The sequence below is a fragment of the Meles meles genome, chromosome 5 (assembly GCF_922984935.1).
Source record: "Meles meles chromosome 5, mMelMel3.1 paternal haplotype, whole genome shotgun sequence".
NCBI classification, from domain to species: domain Eukaryota; kingdom Metazoa; phylum Chordata; class Mammalia; order Carnivora; family Mustelidae; genus Meles; species Meles meles.
The window spans coordinates 16,682,995-16,705,146 of record NC_060070.1 but is presented as its reverse complement, the minus strand read 5'-3'; the positions used below and the strand labels follow the sequence as shown (position 1 = coordinate 16,705,146).

General features: G+C 42.1%; 1 protein-coding gene across 1 annotated transcript in view; it reads left to right on the top strand.

The window, feature by feature from the left end:
* The window catches only part of PPP1R14C (protein phosphatase 1 regulatory inhibitor subunit 14C), an 83,524-nt gene extending 62,485 nt beyond the window's left edge, over window positions 1-21,039 (top strand). Inside the window, exon 4 of the mRNA XM_046005640.1 lies at window positions 19,470-21,039. Coding sequence (XP_045861596.1) covers window positions 19,470-19,544 — 75 coding nt within the window. The 3' untranslated portion in view covers window positions 19,545-21,039. The remainder of the gene's footprint in view (window positions 1-19,469) is intronic.
* Window positions 21,040-22,152: the final 1,113 nt, after the last annotated feature.

Here is a 22,152-nt window from a genome sequence, read left to right as displayed (position 1 = left end):
TGTAATATTTGAATTCTCTTTGGAGTTCCAAAGGAAGAAAGAAGAAAAAGCATTTACTTGTGAACTTCTCTGTGTCCTTTAGCTCATGGTTTCTAGAAATGGAAATGGTGACAAATGCTAAGGAATTTCAGTCAAGTTCATCCATCCATTAAAGGGGTCATTTCAGAAAAGGTTAGCAGTTGGGTTACGATGATCAAAATTATACCTTATTATTTTCCCAAAGCTCTAGAGTTCACATCGCAGTAACAAACATTATCTTATTTAATCCTCACAATCATGACCTGAAGAAGAAAGTTAAGTTATTTTGTCTCTGACCTCACAGCAGTGAGCAAAGGGAAGACTCAACCCTGAGTTTCAGACACCTGATTTTGTGCTCATTCTTTCCCCCTGCTTGGCTCCCTAAGCTACTTGACTTGGAAAGACATTTAGGACATCAAAGGACTTTGTCCTATCTCAACTAAGTGCCTACCAATTAACAATGTTCTTTTCAAAGTAGTCCATTCTGAAGGTGCTATTTTTTTCATCAAAGGAATTTGCATACAATTTTATTGTCACTTTGAAGTTAACCAATGTAAGGAAAACATCTCTGCTGATTCGGGGACATTTATTTATAGTCTCCTTGCTGAGGTGGGGTGGGTCATGGGAAGACTGGACTTTAAGACAAGAGTCTTTTTTTCAAATTTTTTTTTAATTTTAAGAGAGATTTTAAAATTTTAAATTTTAAAGTGTGACTCTCAACACTCTTTAAAATTAAAGCAAGATTGAGAGAGAGAGACAGTGAGCATGCAAGTGGGGAACGGGGAGAGGGAGGAGTATCTTTAAGCAGACTCCCCGCTGAGCGTGGAACCCCACCCAGGGCTCCACCCCAGGACCCTGAGATCATGACATGAGTCAAAATCAAGAATCAGATGCTCAACCATCTGAGCACCCAGGCACCCTCTAAGACAAGAGTTTTATGTGAGCAACAGCACTACGTATGTGTGACTTTCAGCATTTTCTCAACCTCTCTGAGCCTCCATTTCCTCCCCTGTAAAATGGAGGCAATAACCCCTTCTCTGGGTTTTCATAACCAGTATTTGCACTGATAATTTTAGAGATAGCAATCATAATAATAATAATAATAGCTCAATAATTACTAAGCACATGTCAGGGACTGATCTAAGTACATTACATGTATTAACTTATTTCTTTTCCACAACAAAACTATGAGGTTCACACTATTGTTATCAGGAATTTGAGACATAGAAGGGCTATGTCATTTGCCTGAGGTGGTATAATTAATAGTTGGAGAAGTCAGGATATGTACAAAAGCCCCCAGCATAAAGCTTGACATGTGTTAGTCAAATCTTGTTCTATATAAGGTAATATTTCTCCATTACATATTAAATATGCAAAATGCCCCAGTTCGCCAATAATGACATCTTGAATTATTCAGTTTGAAGAGTGCACTTTAAAGAACTTGCTAATTTCACAGAAGTGGTATTGTTTTTGGCGTGTCATGTGCTTTGGGTCCATGGTTTCATTTTAGGGAGGGCCCTGGTTAATCAAAAAAGAACTTGTATGTTCTCATTTTGATTCATATTCTTAGCTGTGGACTCTCAATGTGCAAATCTTTTCTGACTTGGCCTTTCAAGACACAGCGATGTAATTGTGGTCACCACACTAATGTATTTGTGGTTGATTAGTAAGAATGGTGTTTTAATTTTTTCCCCCCAAATGACATTTCTGATGTAGCTGATACTAAAACAGAGCTGATTTAAATGTAGAAAAATAATGTTTCTATATAATGCAAGAGGAAAAGGAGTCATTTAATTTTGGTTGATATTTGGGTTTGAATGATCAGTAGTGACAGCCTGGTGAACATTATAGAAATCTAAGATGGGTGTTGGGGCCAGCTAGCCAGGCTGGGGAAGAGCTTCTTGTCCTATTTCTCATTCTTACTTTGCATGGTTTTCAAATCTTAGGATCACACAGGAGCATTTCCACTTACTGCTATGGTGGACAGAAAATACATTTAATTTGGGCTTGAGGGCATCTGTCTTACCATCTATTACGGGAGTTGTCAGTCCAGTCAATGGACTCATAGGAATCTCTTTTTATAGTTGATGATGGCTGTGCCATTGTTCTCTGATAAACATCATATTTTTTTTTTTCTGTGCATTTAGCAATCAGAGCCTGTAGGTTGATATGCATCAGGCTTTTACACAGGATGACTACCTATGAGTAGGTGGTGAGAGGCATATCTGGGTCCCAGTTATCTGTCGGGTCACGGAAATGTCACAGACACATGACGGTGCAGGAAATGGATGTCTGATGGTGGTTTGCAGTAGAAATTGACCAGTGGTTTCCAAAAGGCAGGCATGTGTTGTTGTTCTCCCCATGTTGATGGTGGGAAGGTAGGATCTCCTTCTTTCACCATGGCATCTTGGTGACTGCATCTCACTTTTCTGACCGACTTTTGTGGGGCCCATTGTTACTCACCCCGCTCACATTGGTCTTGCTCCATTTAGCATTTTAAGCTGTCCTGCAAAGTATCGTTCAGCTATGTATACGTGGAAGTCATGGTTGTGCTCAGAGCTCCTGTTCTGAGCTCATTGCAGTGGACAGAAGAGAAAAACTGGGTATTTCTAAAACAGAAAGTTTGCATGTGTGACTGGAGGAGACATGGCTTGGCGTTTTGCTATCTTCTCTCTACTCATTTGCTCAGCAAATGTTTATTGAACATCTTTGTGCCTGTAATGAATCTGGGGACTTAGATAACGCCGTGAACCTGGGCATCCATTGAGAAAACAGTCTCTCCTAAGTTCACAGTTGACTATGGTGAGAATTAAGTATTCAAAGGATTTTAAAATAGGAATAAAAGGCCAGAAATGCCAGGATGTCAGCTCATCCCATCGTTCTCCAAGTTAGTTACCAAACTGCCTACTGGAATGTGCTTTGAGTGGCTCCACACTTGCTAGAGAAAGACAAGGAAATAGCCATTTCACTCCATTATAAACAGGTCAGAGTGACTCCATGCAGAGAGACCTTCTTTCTTCTCCGCTCTCATGGGGTTTCCTCAAGAAAGACTGCAGTTTGGGGCTGGGATGAGGAAGAGAGCTTGAATGCTGGATTAATGAGTTGAAATAGACCTGCTGGAAGCTGTTAGCTTTAGAACAATGTTCCCAAAGAGTAAGGACATTGGGAGCCTCCAAGGAAAGCCTGGAATCAATGACTATGACATTCTAGAGGTTGTAGCCATTGGCTAGGAAAGCCTTACTATGTTTTAGTGTAATTAGGTTAGTAATAAAGGACTGGGATTTATTAACCAGAAACAGGAGTAGATTTACCAAGTAGCCAAAAGGATTTTGGCCCACATATGCCCGTTGCTCACACACTTCCCTGAGGTCTCCTTAGGCACCAGGCGTCCTCTGCCCAGGGAGAAAGAGCCAGGAGGTGCTAAAGCTAGCACTTGGACCCATATTTGAGTCCACATCTGTGCTGTCTACCTCTCACTGCCTTTCTCTGAACTCTTGCTAGGTCAGCACCAGCACCCCTTTGGAATACTTATAAACCTGGTTCAGGTTGTCTTCCTTGAGGAAATCAACCCAGAAGGGTTAAGTAAGCTTGCCGAGGACATGCAGACATGGAGCAAAACTCCACATGTCTCTTTCAGTCTTTATTCAGCATGTTTTGCAGAGTTAGGGAACAGTCCACAAGCCCATCCTCATTTCCAGCACCTATTGTAAGCTTAGAGGTCACCAAGACCATGTTCATATTTCACATAGTTCATATAGTTCATATAGTTCACATAGACAATGTGCTAGAAGGACCCATGGCACTCACTGAGTGCTTCTATATGCATCATTTCATTCCATTACAGTCAAAGGCTACAGATGAAAATCAGCCAAGGGAAGGGTACATGGGACAGAGTCCAGGAAAGTTCCAAACACGGGGCCTCCAGCTGTCCTCTCTCGGTGGAGTCCTGGGCAGCACTGATTCTCTCAGCTATGATGTGCGACACTGTGTACAGTCTTGCCAACCAGGGAAGAAGCTCACCGGGGCATTGACGCCCAGAGTTTTTATTGGGACTTGGTTACGTAGACTGCCCATGAGCTTGACTTCAGTCACCACTCCCTTGGTATACTGAGCTGATATCACATCACCCAAAGCCCCTCCCCCAATAAATCACACTGTTGGACTCTCTAGTGTGGGTAAAGGGCCCTGGGGTAAACAAAGATTCTTTTATCAGGCAAGACAGTCCAAGGGCTTATATAGCTCGCTTCCCAGGAACTGAGGGCAAAGACTAGACCTCTTTTGGGGCAAGGTGAAATTCTTTACTGCACACTCTTAGAAGCGGGATGGCCATGAGAAGAGTGATAATGACGATGATGACAATAATTGTGACATAGGGAAAGACGAGGTAGATGCTATTATAGGATGAGCCATATAGGTCTGGTTTTAGATGCCCCCCTCGGTAATTATTATAATTATTTTTGAAGATTTTATATATTTATTTGAAAGAGAGAGAATGAGAGAGTGAGAGAGAGAGCATGAGAAGGGGAGGGTTAGAGGGGAAACAGACTCCCTCCTGAGCAGAGAGTCTGATGCGGAACTCGATCCCAGGACTCCAGGATCATGACCTGAGCTGAAGGCAGTTGCTTAACCAACTGAGCCACCCAGGGAACCCAACCCCCTCCCCCCAGTAATTAACGATGGTTATTTTTTTTTATTTGTTTATTTACAGCATAACAGTGTTCATTGTTTTGGCATCACACCCAGTGCTCCATGTAGTACGTGCCCTCCCTATCACCCACCACCTGGTTCCTCAACCTCCCACCCTCCCGCCCCTTCAAAACCCTCTCGTTGTTTTTCAGAGTCCATAGTCCCTCATGGTTCATCTCCCCTTCCAGTTTCCCTCAACTCCCTCTCCTCTCCATCTTTCCATGTCCTCCATGTTTTTGTTATGCTCCACAAATAAGTGAGACCATATGATACTTGACTCTCTCTGCTTGACTTATTTCGCTCAGCATAATCTCTTCCAGTCCCGTCCATGTTGCTACAAAAGTTGGGTATTCATCCTTTCTGATGGAGGCATAATACTCCATTGTGTATACGGACCACATCTTCCTTATCCATTCATCCGTTGAAGGGCATCTTGGTTCTTTCCACAGTTTGGCGACTGTAGCCATTGCTGCAATAAATATTGGGGTACAGATGGCCCTTCTTTTCACTACATCTGTATCTTTGGGGTAAATACCCAGCAGTGCAATTGCAGGGTCATAGGGAAGCTCTATTCTTAATTTCTTCAGGAATCTCCACACTGTTCTCCAAAGTGGCTGCACTAACTTGCATTCCCACCAACAGTGGAAGAGGGTTCCCCTTTCTCCACATCCTCTCCAACACACGTTGTTTCCTGTCTTGCTAATTTTGGCCATTCTAACTGGTGTCAGGTGGTATCTCAATGTTGTTTTAATTTGAATCTCCCTGATGGATAGTGATGATGAACATTTTTTCATGTGTCTGATAGCCATTTGTATGTCTTCGTTGGAGAAGTGTCTGTTCATATCTTCTGCCCATTTTTTGATATGATTATCTGTTTTGTGTGTGTTGAGTTTGAGGAGTTCTTTATAGATCCTGGATATCAACCTTTTGTCTGTACTGTCATTTGCAAATATCTTTTCCCATTCCGTGGGTTGCCTTTTTGTTTTGTTGACTGTTTCCTTTGCTGTGCAGAAGCTTTTGTTCTTGATGAAGTCCCAAAAGTTCATTTTCGCTTTTTTTCCTTGGTCTTTGGAGACATATCTTGAAAGAAGTTGCTGTGGCTGATATCGAAGAGGTTACTGCCTATGTTCTCCTCTAGGACTCTGATAGATTCCTGTCTCACATTGAGGTCTTTTATCCATTTCGAGTTTATCTTTGTGTACGGTGTAAGAGAATGGTTGAGTTTCATTCTTCTGCATATGGCTGTCCAGTTTTCCCAGCACCATTTATTGAAGAGACTGTCTTTTTTCCATTGTATATTTTTTCCTGTTTTGTCGAAGATTATTTGACCATAGAGTTGAGGGTCCATATCTGGGCTCTCCACTCTGTTCCACTGGTCTATGTGTCTGTTTTTCTGCCAGTACCATGCTGTCTTGGTGATCACAGCTTTGTAGTAAAGTTTGAAATCGGGTAACGTGATGCCGCCAGTTTTGTTTTTGTTTTTCAACATTTCCTTAGCAATTCGGGGTCTCTTCTGATTCCATACAAATTTTAGGATTATTTGCTCCAGCTCTTTGAAAAATACCGGTGGAATTTTGATCGGAATGGCATTAAAAGTATAGATTGCTCTAGGCAGTATAGACATTTTAACAATGTTTATTCTTCCAATCCAAGAGCATGGAACGGTCTTCCATCTTTTTGTGTCTTCTTCAATTTCTTTCATGAGTGTTCTGTAGTTCCTCGAGTATAGGTCCTTTACCTCTTTGGTTAGGTTTATTCCCAGGTATCTTATGGTTTTGGTGCTATAGTAAATGGAATCGGTTCTCTAATTTCCCTTTCTGTATTTTCATTGTTAGTGTATAAGAAAGCCACTGATTTCTGTACATTGACTTTGTATCCTGCCACGTTACTGAATTGCTGTATGAGTTCTAGTAGTTTGGGGGTGGAGTCTTTGGGGTTTTCCATATAAAGAATCATGTCATCTGCGAAGAGAGAGAGTACTTTTAAAAAACACATGATGGAGGTGTGGAACAGGTTTTCAAGGACAGTGGCCTTTAAGTGACTGGCATTTTTGAACGATTGATGGTGATTTTATGGCCTTTTCCTCTTTCATTAAATTCAGAATGAACATCTTTTCAAAGCTGAGCAACCCAAAGTATAAACAGCTCCACATTCTCTTCTTGGGTTTGGACTTAATTTGGACAGAAGAAAGAACGCCAGTTAAAGACAATTTGACAACATGACTTTTGGATTTCTAGATCATTAGCAAAGGGAGTCATAATCAGAAACAAATCTCACCGCTTGTAAATTCAGTAAGATGTCATTTTAACAAGATTTAGGTGTTGGTAACAAGTAATATTCTCTCCCATTGATAATGGGGCCCTTGATAAAATTACTTCAGTTTTTCTTAGTGATTATAAAGTTAGAGATTAAAATTCTGCTGGATTTACTCCACTGATGGTTTATTGTGGTGGGATTGTTGATGTGGATTTTATTTTACATTGTCCGCATAGCAGGCGTACTAGTTCTGAGAAGCCAGTCATTGGTAAGTGAAGGAAGAATTGAATGCTGGAGAGGCTGAGTGTGGGGAGGGCAGGTAAACTGTCATGCCACCTACAAATGACGGTTAGACTCCGGGTACAAAATAGTCTAAGAGCAGTGGCCCAAGTCTCTAAAATAGATTAATGGGACCGCTTTCACCAGCACAACAAATTAATCTCTAAAGGCGGGTAGTCAAGAACAAAAATGTCAAGTGGCTTTAAGTCTGAAGAACAGTGTCAAGTGGCTTTAAGTCTGAAGAAGGAAAGAAGGAAACAACAAAGATGCGCTTACGACCTTCCGGAATTTCCATGGGCAGCAGGGGTTATAATGAGAGCAGGTACAAACTCTTCCCCGTAACAGATTTCACAAACCTCTTTTCAGATCATGAAAATGGGACCGTTCTGCTGTGCACGGTGCGCAGACGGACCTCTCTAAAGATAAACAACACTCTCCCTACCCCTCTAAAAGGAGGGGGACAGTTAAATATTCACCCGGGAGTGATGCTGGCACTTGGGTTCTGCTGAAATGCTTCAGATGGCGGGGAGCAAATCCTGGCTGGGGGGCACAGGGCTGGGGACCCCCCCAAAGCTGTTTGTCAGCGCTGACTCACGGCCTGCCTATGTGTGACCTGCGTACGCAAGCTGATAAAAACTTACACTGTGAGTTTTCTAAATGCCTGGTTGGTTCTTCAGACGGGGAGGTTTTACCATTTAGAACAGTTCTCAGGTGTTGCCATCACTTTTAAAAGAGGCGAGTACTACCTTTCCATCGCCCTCACATATCTAAACTTCAGTGGACTTAGAAATTCTTCTTTCCCTCCCCCTGATCAGGCTTTGCCTGATCCCCACGTCTTCTGATGGATGTCAGGCTTTTGGGAACTGTCAGGTTGCTCTGTAAAAGTTGGGTCGGTTGACTTGGGTTTGCTGTCGTCGGGCAGTGAGACTCAGCAGATGCTCCCTATGAATATGCCTTTTAAGGAAGTGACTGGTGCATTGATTGGGGTGACAAAGAAGGGACAGCACAAGGGGGAGTCACCGAGCCACGCGGATCCCAACCTTCAGAATCTTCACCTGCTCTCTCTCTCTCTCCACTCCATCCTGCACTCTGTATCAAGGGTGGATGATATTTTTTGGAAAAGCGGGTTCAGAGTTCTGCTGGGCGCCTTTTATGGGAGCTCACATTATCTACACAACTATTGTGATTGGTGACACTATGCACCAAGCAACAGTTTTAAGCATATCTTTCAAAAAGTCCTTTTGTGGGGAAAGACTTATAATTCAAGGGCTGCCATATAATATCCATTTGTCTTTTTAAATGACTCTAAATGCTGAAATTATGACAGAAGCTGGTTTAATTATGCACAAAGCAGTGATCTGCAAAGATACTGTGATTTCTCCTTTTCCTACTTTCCGTTGGACCCATCATTGTTACGGCAGTGCAGAACACCAATGAATGGAACATGAATCACTGTGAGTGACAAGGGAAAGGTCCCAGACGCCTGGCCACGGTGATAATTACAGACTGAGTGTCCATCTGCCGCCTAGGGTCTTGGCCGGGGCAGGCGGGAGGGGGTGGAAGCAGAAAGCCACGGGGCCCAGGAGGGATGTGGGGATGAGAGCTCAGAGCAGAACGTGGCACTGGGAAGCCGTGTCCCATGACAGTGCCACCCGGCAGAAACTCCGGAGCGAGGAAAGACCGTCTGTTCTCACGGCTGCTGCCAGATCCCTTCACAAACATGCTTTGGCTCTTTGAAGTCTCTCATCAGTCAGGGGGCTGCGTGTTATGTAGTCAGGTTTATGAGGTCACTGGAACTGTTTCGTTTCTTTCTATTGTTTCCTTAAGCTCTCTGTGCATGTGTGCATGTGCATGTGAACCCATGTGTGCACACACTCTTCCTGGGCTGCACGCTTCCCCGGATACTTCTCATCTTGCCTGACTCCCCCGCATTGGCTAGTTTTCCAGTGCTTAAAGGAGAACCTTTAGAACCTTCCTCCATAGTAGTAGGGGCCAATAGATACTTCATACAACCACCCCCCCCCGACACACACACATGCCCGTGCATGCACACACACGCAGAATTAGTGCTCAGGGATGCTAGTGTCTCCCCTCTCTGCTCCTTCCCCTCACTGCCACTGTGGTGTGATTTAATGAGTCCACACATGTATTCCTTTACTTTGCAAACCTTTGCCCAGGAACTCTTGTATATTACACACCATGCTAGGAAGACAGGAATGGGGCTCTGGCAATGAAGCAGGAGCGACAGAAAGGCATGTGGATTATCTTGCATGCTGTAGAACTATGTAAGTAATGTTTTGCAAATTTTCTTTAGCTTGCTTATTTTGCCCAATATTAGATTTCTGAGATTTGCTCCTGCTGACGTAGGAGGCTCTGGTTCATTCATTTTCACTGCTGTGCGACATTCCGATGTATTAATGTACTTATCCCTTCTTCTGCTGACACTCACTTATGTTGTGTCCGGTTTTTTATTATTATAAATAATGATGTGATTAAAAACTCCTGATCTGTTGACTCGTGTACAATGAGTCTCCAAGGAATATACCAAGAAATGGAGTTGCTCTTAAAGGTTGACCCCGGCTTGCATGCCCACCAGCAGAATCTGAGAATTCTCCTTTAACCTCATCATCCCCATACCTGGGATTGCCAAACAGTAAAATTTTTTGCCAATCTGATGAGATCTCGTTGTTTTTGCACACCTTTTCCTGACTGCTCGTTAGTAAGATTGAACACATGTTTTTCTTCGTGTGCTTATTATTTGTTTATGTTTCCTTTTTGGGGATTTCCATTTCAAATCCTTTGTCTACTTTCAAGTTGTTTGTGTTTTTCTTATTGATTTTTAAGAGTTGTTTATATTTTGTGGATAACAGTCCTTTGACCTTTGTGTAGGTTACAAATATGTTTCACAAACTGTGAAGCTTATTTTGTTGTGTTGTCTTTAGCGTATAGAAGCTTTACATTTTAATTGAAATCAGATTTATCCGTGACATCCTTTATGGCTTATGCTTTTAAAAAGATGTGCACCTAAGAAAGATTTTACTACTCCCGTGTCTTAAAGACAGTCTCCTTCAGGTGCCTGATTGGCTCAGTCGGTTGAGTGAGTGACTCTTGATTTCGGCTCAGGTCATGATCTCAGGGTTGGGCTCTGTGCTGGGCATGGAGCCTGCTTAAGATTCTCTCTCTCTCTCTCTCTGTCTGCCCCTCCCCCCATAGCTTGAACTCTCTCTCTCTTTAAAAAAAAAAAAAAAAGATAATCATCTTGTAATTTTTGCTAAAACTTTTCACTTTTATTTTTCACATCCAGATATTTAAATCATCTTGAACTTACTTTTGTGTATGGCGTGAAATAGAGATCTAACTTTACCTTAGCTGTGTTGTTCTAGTACCATTTATTACGCATCAGTCCATCCTTATGCCCTTACCCCCACTGACAGGTAATCATCTTGTGTTGTATATCAAATTTTTCTGATATGCAGAACTTGCTGTTTGTCTATCACCGAACACTATCACAATTATTGGGGATTTATTTTGTTTTATTTTATTTTAAAGATTTTATTCATTCATTTTAGAGAGAGAGAGGAAGAATATGAGCAGGGGCAGATGGTGGAGGGTCAGAGGGAGAAGCAGATTCCCCACTAAGCAGGGAACCCAACGCTGGGGCTTGATCCCAGGACCCTGAGATCACAACCTGAGTGGACGCCTAACCGACTAAGCTACCCAGGTGCCCCTTGCCAGGGCTTTATAATCAGTTCTTAGCAAGGGCCAGGATTTTCTTATTCAATATGCATAGGATGAAATATCATGCAGCCATCAACCCCCCGCCCCCCCAAATCTTGCCATTTGCAAGAATGTGGATGGAACTAGAGGCTATTATGTTAAGCGAAGTAAGTCAGTCAGAGACAGACAATTATCATATGATCTCTCTGATATGAGGAATTTGAGAGGCAGGATAGGGGTGGGGGAAAGGCAGGGGAAAATGAAACAAGATGGGATCAGGAGGGAGACAAACCATAAGAGACTCTTAATCTCAGGAAACAAACTGAGGGTTGCTGGGGTGAGGGGGTGGCTGGGGAGGGAGAGGGTGGCTGGGTGATGGACATCAGGGAGGGTATGTGCTATGGTGAGCGCCGTGAAATGTGTAAGACTGATGATTCACTGACCTGTACCCCTGAAGCAAATAATGCATTATATGTTAATTTAAAAAATCGTGACTATTCTTAAATATTTATATTTTCATTGGAACTGCATTAAACTTATAGATTAATTGGGAGGTAAGTGAGATCTTTATGATGGTTTGTTCAGGACCCAATAATAAAAACTGTGAATTCCTCAGGGTGAGGGACAGTTAGAAGAAAGGATAGGTAACAGTGAGTTTGTTTTTGGTCGTTTTGAGACTGGTGTGCCCATGGAACTTCCCTGTGGAGACCTCTGGGAGCCACAGGAAATGCAGGCCTGGATCTCAAGGGGGAAGACAGAGAGGAGGCCTGAGAGTATGAGGAAATGGCTGACTGAGAGCCAGTGCCTTGAGAAGGCTGGGAACCAGGCTTTGGAGAATGCCCACATTCCATCAGCAGGTCAGGGGGCAGAAGTAAGTAGGCCAAAAAAGAGGAGTGAGGGGTGGAAGTCAGAGACTTACAAAGAGAATGTAGAGGAGAGGGGGCAAGCTCTAAGAAAGAAAGAAAGAGAGAGAGAAAGAAAGAAAGGGAAGGAGGGAGGGAAGAAGGAAGAAAGGAAGAAAAGAAGGAAAGATGAATGGATGGAAGAGGAAGAGAGAGAGAGTGGCCTTAGCAGGGTCAGATGAAGAGAGCTTGGCAGGGGCACGTGACTGTGGGGAGCCCCGAGGAGTCAGAGCTGGCTGGGCAGAACCTGGGTTTCAATGGGCAGAAGAAAGGTCAATACTCCAGCTTCCCTCTCCTCTTCCTTTTTCCCTTCTCTCATTCTCTCCTTTTTGCTCCATCCTCTTCCTCCTCCTCTTTTTCTTCTTTTCTAATTTTTGAGTTAGCTAGAGTCTAGAAGGCAGCAACTTAGGGCTTCTGAGATATTTATGTGTTGGGAAGAGACTGAGCAGAATGGAGGGAAGGTTCATGCTCTGGAGACAGATTTCCGGAACTTACCTATGAAACAGTCCTCTGCATCTCTGGTCAGCCCTTCCCCATGGGTAATCGCTGAAGGATCACTGTGTTTATCACACACACTTGAAGTCATTTTAGTTTGGTTTGTAATTAGACTAAACTTACCCATCTTGGTTGCTTACTAAAAAAGATGTCCCCCTGGGCATCATGATACAAGATGAGACCATTCCCTGGCGATGAGACCAGGTTTCTAATGGCTTATAGAAAGGTAGGGTTTGCACCTTAGTCTGACCATTCAGTAGCTCTGTGACCTTGGGCAAACCTCTAAACCTCTCTGAGCCTATGTTATAAGACACTTATAAGGATTAAATGAGACAGTACATGAAAATGCCCAGAGTGCTCGTCACATAGAGGGTGCCCAGTAAGTATGAATTGTGTCCGAACCCCAGACAGAAATTCAGTGCTTGTGAGAGCATGGCACTATGCCAGACAAAATAGAAAGGTATGTACTGTGGGAAGGAGTCGTCCTCAGGTAGGTTAATGGGTGAAATGGGCATGCAGAGTGTTCTCAGCTCAGATACGAAAGTAGTACCCAGGACTGAGGTCGGGGATAGGGGCCCAGAGTCATTTAGAAAGGTGTTGTTGTTGTTTTTTTTTTAAGATTTTATTTATTTGAGAGAGAGAGAGTGAGCACAAGCATGGAGAGGGGTGGAGGGAGAGGGAGAAGCAGACTGCCTGCTGAGCACGGAGTCTGACTGGGGACTCGATGCCAGAACCCTGAGATCAGAACCTGAGCTGGAGGCAGACACTTAAAACTGACTGAGCTACCCAGGCGCCCCATGAGGTGTTTAACAAGAGGCAAGTTTTGGGGCCCTGAGCACAGCCTGGCCCTCAGCAGCCCACAGAGACAGTGCAGCTGCGGCGGGGGGCGAGGGGGGGGTGGAGATGGGTTGCAGACCTGGGATCTTGGAGAGCATTTGGACAAAACTGCTCAGGTGGCCTAACAAAACAGATGCCAGTCATTCTGAAATGATGGATCAGGGCAATGTCTGTTTGCCTCTTTAAAATTCCAGCAGTTTGCTAAAATACTGTTTCAGCTAATAAAAAGGGTACCTGTAAGGAGAGAGGGGGAGGGAGAGGAGGAGGAGGAGGGAGAGGAAGCTGGGCCATCACTCCAGGGCAGTAGTTCTAGATTCTAGATTCCTTGTATTGATACAGAACTTCTCATCTTTCAAAGTCTCCTAGAATTATGACCTTCGTTTAGCCTGTCATCCCCTGGGAGAGCAGAGTGGGAGAGGCAGGGATGGTCCCAGGCCTGGGCTGGTCAGGGCCGGTGTGTGCTGTCACCTGCCCGCAGGACTGTCACATACACACTTAGCACTGTGGCTCGTGTCTTAGGTGGACAGAACCTATTTCTCTGTCTTCCTTCCCTGCTGGCCTGGGAGCCCCTGTTAGGCGGGGCCTCTCCCTTCCTCTACATCCCAGCAAGTAGGGTGGAGTCTGGCACATGGTGGGGGCTTGGTACCTATTGATGGAGTTCAACTTGCTTCAGGAGACCTGAACTCAAAATATTTGCTTTGTGACCTTGGACAAGGACTTTTAATGAACTAGAGCATCTATTTTTCTCATCTGTACAATGGACACGATAAAACTGCTTTAGATCCAATACGGTGGTTTGTATAAGTAGGCTACACAGAGAAGACCTTCAGCAAATATGAATTCCCGTTGTTTTCTGTAGACTGAGCTCGACCAGAGCCAGATCCTGATACAGAACCCACATCCACCAGGGAGTTTGCCTCCATCCTTACCTATCCTTTTAGCTGGGGATTAAAAGGTCAAAAAAGAGTGATGCAGGTCATTTTTTGAGTATCACAAAAGATCATGACCTTTGTGGTTAGGCTGTCATTTTCTCGTAGAAATATTGCATCTGGGGGAACCACTTTGCTCATCCCTTCTTTTGGTGTGTTCTCTATGTGTACAAGTCACATAGCAGGCGACCATATGAACACAGTGGTAGAAGGTCTGCTTGAAGTTAGCCTGTTTCTTTATAAATGCACACAGAACATTCACCAAGACAGACATATTCTGGGCCACAGAGCAAGTGTCAAATTTTAAAAGATTCAAATCAAAGTGCATTCTTTGAATAATGGAATTAAGTTAGAAATCGGTAACAGAAAGATGTCTGGAAAATCCCCAAATATTTGGAAACTAAATGACACACTCCTCAATAACTACTGGGCCAAAGAAGGAATCAAATGGGAAATCAGAAATGATTTTGAAATGAATGAAGTCAAAACCCATTATACCAAAATTTGTGAGATGCAGCCAAAGCAGTGCTTAGAGGTGAATATATATATAACACTAGAAATAGGTTTCAAATAAATGGCTTTAAAATACACCTAAGAAACTAGAAGAAGAAGAACAAATTAAAATCAGAGTAAGGTTAAGAAAGGAAATAATGAAGATGAAAGCAGAAATCAGTGAAATATGAAACAGAAATTGAATAAAGAAAATCAGTGAAACAAAAGCTCATTCTCTGAAAAGAGCAATATAATTGATAAACCTCTAGTCCAAATGGAAATAAAGATAGGAGACAAATTATCAATGTCAGGAATGAGAGAGATGACATCAGTACAGTTTCTACCGAGGTTATGAACCTCATACCAATAAATTCAACGACATCTATGAAATAGACAAATGGTTTGAAAGACACAGCCTACCAATACAAAGCAAAACAAAACAAAAAAAAAACCCCTCCAGACCCAAATGGCTTCACAGGGGAATTTTTACCAGACATTTAAGGAAGAAATTATACGAACTCTATACAAGGTCTTCCAGAAACTTGAGAAAGAACGAATACTTCTTAACTCATTCTATGAGGACAACCCTACTCTGATACTAAAACCGAAGACATAAAAAAAGAAATGTAGACAACTATTCCACATGAACATAGCTGAAAAATTTCTAAAGAAAATTTTGTCCAATTGAATGTAACAGTACATATATATACTTAGAAGATATATCAAAATATCAAAAATCAATCAGTGTAAGTCACTGTGTTAAGAAACTAGGAGGAAAAAGCCCTTCCTATAATTATGCAGTTGATACAGAAAAAACATCCGGAAAAAATGCAATCTCTCTATTTGTGGTTAAAAATTCTCAACCAACTAGGAATAGAAGGGAAAGTTCTAAACTCTAGAAGGAACATCTGCAAAAGGTAAATGTCTACAAAAAGCTGCTAGAACAAACAAGGGAGTTCAACAAGCTTGCAGGATGTGAGGTAAATCTATGAAAATCTATGGCTGGCAACAGTTGGAAATTGGAATAAAAATATACTACTTACAATAACAGCAACAATTTAAACACGTAGGAATAAATCTGACAAAAGATGTGTAATCTCTGTACACTGAGATCTAGAAAACGTTGCTGAGAACATTCATTTTTTTTTTCCACCAATTGATTTATGGATTGCAGTCTCAACCAAAAGGAGCTATTTTAATAAATAAACCCAACAGTGTGGCTGAATCTCGAAATAATTATGTTGCATAAAAGAAACCAAAAAAGTAGAAGACTTCTTAACAACACACTGTCTTGGGTTTTTCCCCCTTCTCCTTGGTTTCTCCTTTTCAGTCTCCTTTGCTGGGCCCGTGCTTCTTCCAGACCTTGCTTCCTAGGGCGCTTCTGGCCTTGGTCTTCAGCCTTCTTTTCCCCTCCATTTACACTTTCCTCCAAGCTTATCTCATCGAGCCTTAAGATTCAAAACATTGCTTCCTGCGCTATCCAATAGAATTTTCTGAAATGGTGGAAATATTCTATAGCTCCAATGTCTACTATGGTGGCCACTGGCCACATGTGGCTACTGACCATTTGAAATGTGGCTGGTGTGAATAAGGAGCTGAATTTTAAATTGTTTTTATTTTAACTGATTTGCATTTAAGTAGTCACACTATGTCATTCATATTATAGAATACAGAAATATATATTATATATAAATATGCTATGAAGATGTATCTATATTTATTTAAATTTATACTACTTGTATATGTGGTTGGGGGCTACAGCATCTCTTAGCCTTGGTCTACATGATGTACTTACAAACTATGGGTGGTAACCCATGAACTGGCCTTGACCCATATTACTGCAGAAAGCAAGACCCTGGCAAGCTGTCCCCCAGCATGGCTCCACCCCCAACTCGTCTTGGCCTTTTTTTGCCAGGAATACCCACTTCTTTGCTTGTTTCTCTGCAGGACCTTTGAATGTGTGCGGTGACCCAGACCCCCAAACTTTCTCTGAGCTGGCCTCTCTTTGTTAATGCAGGTCTCACATCAGATGTCATTTCCTCCAAGGGGCAGCCCTTCTCTGACTCAAGTAGTGTCCAAAACCCAAGGCTGCGTGACCTGTTTTGGAAGTAAATGAGCTAGGTTCTTATTTACATAGAGAATTTTTGAGTAATAGGAACAAGAGCCATCAAAGTATTTTTTGATTAGAGATTCTTGGGTCTTCTTTGAGAATTGTTTGTAATCATTAAAATCCTTCTGCATAAGTTTCTATATGGGGAATAAGTCCTGGTCTTGCTATTTTTTTAACTCAGTGGACTACCTCATTATACAAATTTAATGAACGCTTTAAAATATGTGTAATACAGTATATTAACTTAGAGACATAAATTAGTTGATATAAAATTTTAAGAGTTTCATTGATGTTAATTTCTTATAAATACAAGTTATTTATTGAACTTTTTTTTAAGATTTTATTTATTTGACAGACAGAGAATCACAAGTAGGTAAAGAGGCAGGCAGAGAGAGAGAGGGAAGCAGGCTCCCCCCGGAGCAAAAAGCTCAATGTGGGGCTTGACCCCAGGATCCTGGGACAAGACCTGAGCCACCCAGGTGCCCCTATTTATTAAACTTTTTAATCACTGAGATTAATATGCCTCATGATAGATTTTTTGAGATAATTTGAATTTTATTTAAATTACCAAATTACTTTTGTCTTGAAGAAGAAAGGTCTGTAGTTTAGGATATATTATTTCTTACAATCTTTAATCTTTATTTTTATAATGATTTATGAAAAATATGCTATAGAAATAGTGCAGAAGAATTACTAGTTATTAACAAGATAAGTGATGGGATTTGTGATTCTGAACTTTGCTTAAAAGAAAAAAGAAGGAGATCTACACTCAAATGCAGGAACTTTTTACAGAATTCATTTGAGTAGAAGGCTCCAAATCAAAGAAACTGAAAGTATATGTTTCATATTATATTGTCAAAACCATATAGCAAGAGGAGAAACAGGAAATGCACTTAACTTGACACAATGAAAACTGAATGTAAGTGTGAAAAGTTGGCTTTAGTTTATCCTAAGAATTTTTTAAATTAAATAAAATAGTGTTCAGAAAGTTAAAACAGGGCCTCATATGTGTTGCAGTCTGCCCAAGATCAGAAATGATGGTGATGAAAACGCCTTTCTGGATAAGCTCTCCAAAAAGAATATTCAAAACTACAGATTTATACACAGAGATATTAATTGTAACATTGTTTCTACTTCTGAAAAGTCTGGAACCAACCACATATCCAATAATGGAGGAATTAAGCAGATGGTAGAATATCCATATAATAAAAGATCGTATAATCATGGAAATTAATTTTTAGGAAGGCTATTTAGTGTTGTGGGAGAAAGCTTGTGGCATAATGCTATGTTGAAGAAAAGGGCATATTTATTCAGTGTTATCTTAATTAGGTAAAAATCCATTTCCATAGGGGAAAATATATTAGTGTTTGTTCTGAGGGGTAATTGTTGCTGACTTATATTTTCCAAGTTGTCTAGAAAAAGCACATACTACTTTATAAGAGCAAAAACGTTTAAAATTTCGGTGGCTAACAAAATACAGAATGTTTAAGCTTATTGTGTTTTAGAGCTAGAGGGTAGTTGCTGGGATGGATCACTTGGCCTGGGAGCTCATGACTGGCAGGGGAGATTGAGCGTGGCTTCTCAGAAGGCCAAATGGAGAGGAAGATTTCTTAGTGTTTTCACTCTCGCTAAATTTCTGATGTACCCGCGAATGCCACTTATTGATCAGAAAGTCTGGCTTTCCTCTTTGTCTGTGACATACAAAATAGAAAGACAAAGTAATTGTTATCTAACAAACGTGACTGTTTAGATAGCAAATATTTTAAAACAGAAGGCGACAAGGAAAGATTCCTGATGGTATAACATAGGAATTATTCTAGATTGTTCTTTAGTCTTTGGGTGTTCTTCTGTGACTAGGACATGGAATCATTTTAGTGGATCTCCCTCTGCAACCCCTTTAAATGAAATTAGAATAGAAAATAGAGGGTGTATTCTATATATTAAGTATTCATTCTTTAGATTTTTATTGCAGGTATGTGTTTGAATATACTGAATTGTAAATGTAAAATGTTTCTGGCTTTTTTAAAAAACTGATTTGCAGTCAAGAGAAGTCAGAAGACTCTTCTGAGATCTAGATAAGTGGTTCTCGGAACGATCCTAGAGCCAGCAGCCAGCAGCAGGTGTCTGCTGAGAACTTGTCAGCAGTGCACACTCTCAGGAATCCCCGCAACCACCATCCCAAGAACTACTGAATCAGAAATTCTTGGGCCCAGCACTCTGTGATTTCATAAGTTCCCTTGGTGATTTAGATGAGGACTTGCATCTGAGAACCACTGGTCCAGCTTTGCTCTTCCAGGCGTGGTCCAGAGACTAATATGGGCATCACCTTGCAGCCAGTTAGAAATGCAGAATTTCTGGCCCCAGCCTGGGTCTACTGAGTCAGAAGCCACAAGTTTCCTGGGTGACTTGTGTGCTCAGATAAAAGGTTTATTAAAGGTTGAGAAGGCTGGTCTAAACCACAAGTGCCTTCAGAGGCCATGTAGATAATGTCAGTGAGTGAAGGCAGCCTGTGTTTCTCCCCCAAAGAGACCAAAAGGGAGAAGGTATTAATGGTGATATGAGGTTCAAGCACGCTTCATTTGCTTAAAAATGTCCTCTACTGAAGCCCCTGGGCTTGACACCTCCCACCAAACTTATCAACCCAAGATAACTGCCGTTGACCGTTGATCGCAATGACTTCAAGCAGATTTTAATCCCCAATTGTAGTAGAGTGAGCCTGTCATATTAACTCCTTCTGCTCTCTTCTAGGAATTTATCCAGGAGCTGCTGTCTCGGATAAGAGGCATGAGGAAGCTGAGCCCTCCGCAGAAGAAGACCGTGTAATTCCGGCACAGGGTGCAACTCTCCCAGAGACAAAGAAAGGTCCTGGGATTTGGGCTTCATGAAGACATTTATTAAAGCATAGTTGCCCTTATGAGAAACTTTTTTTTTGGGGGGGTGGGTGTCTATTAGACATTTATTCAAGAGTGTTCCTTTTTTGTTTGGGGAGGTTTTGTTAGTGTACTATTTTAATAGCAAGACCAGCAGGTCTTTGGTTTCAGCACGACCAGGGGTTATCAAACCAGGCAGACACGCAGGAATGGGTTGATCCCAGCAGCATATTCTTTGAGAAATCGCAGGTTTAGAACCTAACTATACAGGGATGATGGTTTTCTCACAACTCGTTTGGTAATACTTTTTCTTAAGTTGTACAGTTGTCTCAGATGTCAAATTTCTTGTACTTGTATATATCTACACGCAACTAAGTTAAAATGTAGACGTGGGTTTTATTTCACATTGATGGGATACACTTGTGGTTGTCCTTTAATTGGAGGTCACAGCACATGGGTTTTCAAGAAGCCACTAGCTATTCTTCATGTGACTTCTGCTGACCTCCAGCATTCACTTTCTGCACCAAAGTGAAAGAATTCAGCATATCCGTTATTTTAATGAGCTACGCCACAAAAAGTTGAGTTGGTCAAGGGCTTAATTCATGGACTTCACATTATTTCATTCATTGAGATGCTTTGCCAGGTCATGTACTTCTTGCCTCGTTCGTGGTATTTTAAAATTTTATGAACCCTTCATTTGAAGAACTACTCAGATTTCTAGAGAAATGTCCACGCCGAGGGGTATCTCGCAGTGGAAAAAGGGAGCACTGTGTAGCAATTAACTCTCTGCTTTCAACCAAATACTGTGTATTCTTCTCTGTCCATGAAAGCAGGTCTTAAGGAAGTTAGCAAATCACATATCTTCCTCCTCAGAAATAGCTCTGGTCAAATGCATGCCTGGGCAGCATTAGACCAGAGCGGGTCAACGGAGGGTTGAACACGGTAAGAGGTGAGAAAGCCTCCCCTGCTTTCAAGAAAGTTGATATAGGAGCCTTGGCTGCTTTGGAAGGATGGTGGAGATTGCATTTCTGGCTCCTCTCAATGGCATGTGCTAAGGATTCTGGCTCCTGGCCCTAGTTACGCACCCCAGCCTCCTTGCTTGGAGCTAGGCTTAGGGCTCCTGCCCCCCAGTGATAGATCAGCTCCTTGAAGAAGGGTCAAAATTCAGACAGATGTGGGCTGGGTAAAAGGTCAGAGTAGAAACTCTCCCTTTCCCCCACCCCGGAGGCCCCCACCGCCTCCCCACAGAAACCCCACCTACTGTAAGGCATCTCTAGGCAGCCCTGTCAGAGGACAGGAGTCAGACATTTTATAACAAGGGTGCTCTGAACATATTTTATTTTTTAAAAGAACTATGTTTGTGAATTTTATGTATACTGGCAAGCTTTGGAAAATGTATTTAATTTTGTAATGTTTACCAATGATTTATTTACGAGCTATTTACTCAAATAAATGGAGCTGCTTACAAATCTGCTTCCACCTTTGCCTTGCAAGCCATGTTTGAAGGATAATTGGAGTCTGTGAGATGTTCCGCAGACCGGGGTACCGAGTCCTTACACCTCGCTTTTCATTCCCCAGAAATTTTCAGGCCTTTGATCCTGGTTCTCCCCTGAGGAGAGCAGAGGTGCTGGGACACGTTCCTGGGTTGGGGAGGAATGGGAGAATGAATGCTGTGAATTTGGTCCTGCCTGACCGTGTGCTCTGGGGCCTCTCTCAGGCCATGGGCTTTGCATTTAATTTAAACTCCCTTTTACCATATGATAGAAATTCTCAAAGAAATTTCAAATTAATCAGATACTCCAATTATGCGAGAATGCCATGCACCCTAGAAACACAAAAGTACTGCATGTGCCAGATTTCCACTAGACCTGACCAGCTCAGGTTATGGGCTGACGAAGCAGGAAGCCCTTTGATGCTGCCACACAGCTTACTCTTCTTCCCTCACCGAGGGCCTTGCATCACCTGACTCCCCTGAGTCCTCCTTGATTCCTCATCTCTGCCCTCAACACACCCTCAATCACCAGGCCCTTCTTCCTCTGCTAATACCTCTCATATCCCTAGTTAAATCTTGACTTGATTTCTGCAACCATGTTAGGGACTGGCTTCCCCATGTCCAGTCTTGCCTATCTCTGATCTGCTTTCTACTCAGTAGCCAGAATAATTTTTCTGAAAGACAGCTAGGATCACTCTACCCCCTACTTAAAACCCAAACTCCTCTGCATTTCTTACAAGGCATTAGTCCCTGCGTCTCCCTCTTCATCTTTTGGCCTTCCACTAATATCCAGTCTTACTGAATAACTAGGGTTTCCAGAACACAGATATTTTCTCCCCTGAGGCTTTGCAAAACTGTGGCCTTAGTCTGGAATACCCTGACCATGCACGGGCTCTATCTTCTGGTCTACAGCCCTTCCGAAGTATGACCAGAGCTTCTAGTATTTACCCCCATCACAGCAAGTACCCGCCATATTATTACTGTCTATTCACCTGTTCATCTCTTCTTTTAGATTGTAAGATCCTTGAGATTGGGACTGAGTCTTGTAAATACAGCACCTAGTCCTGAG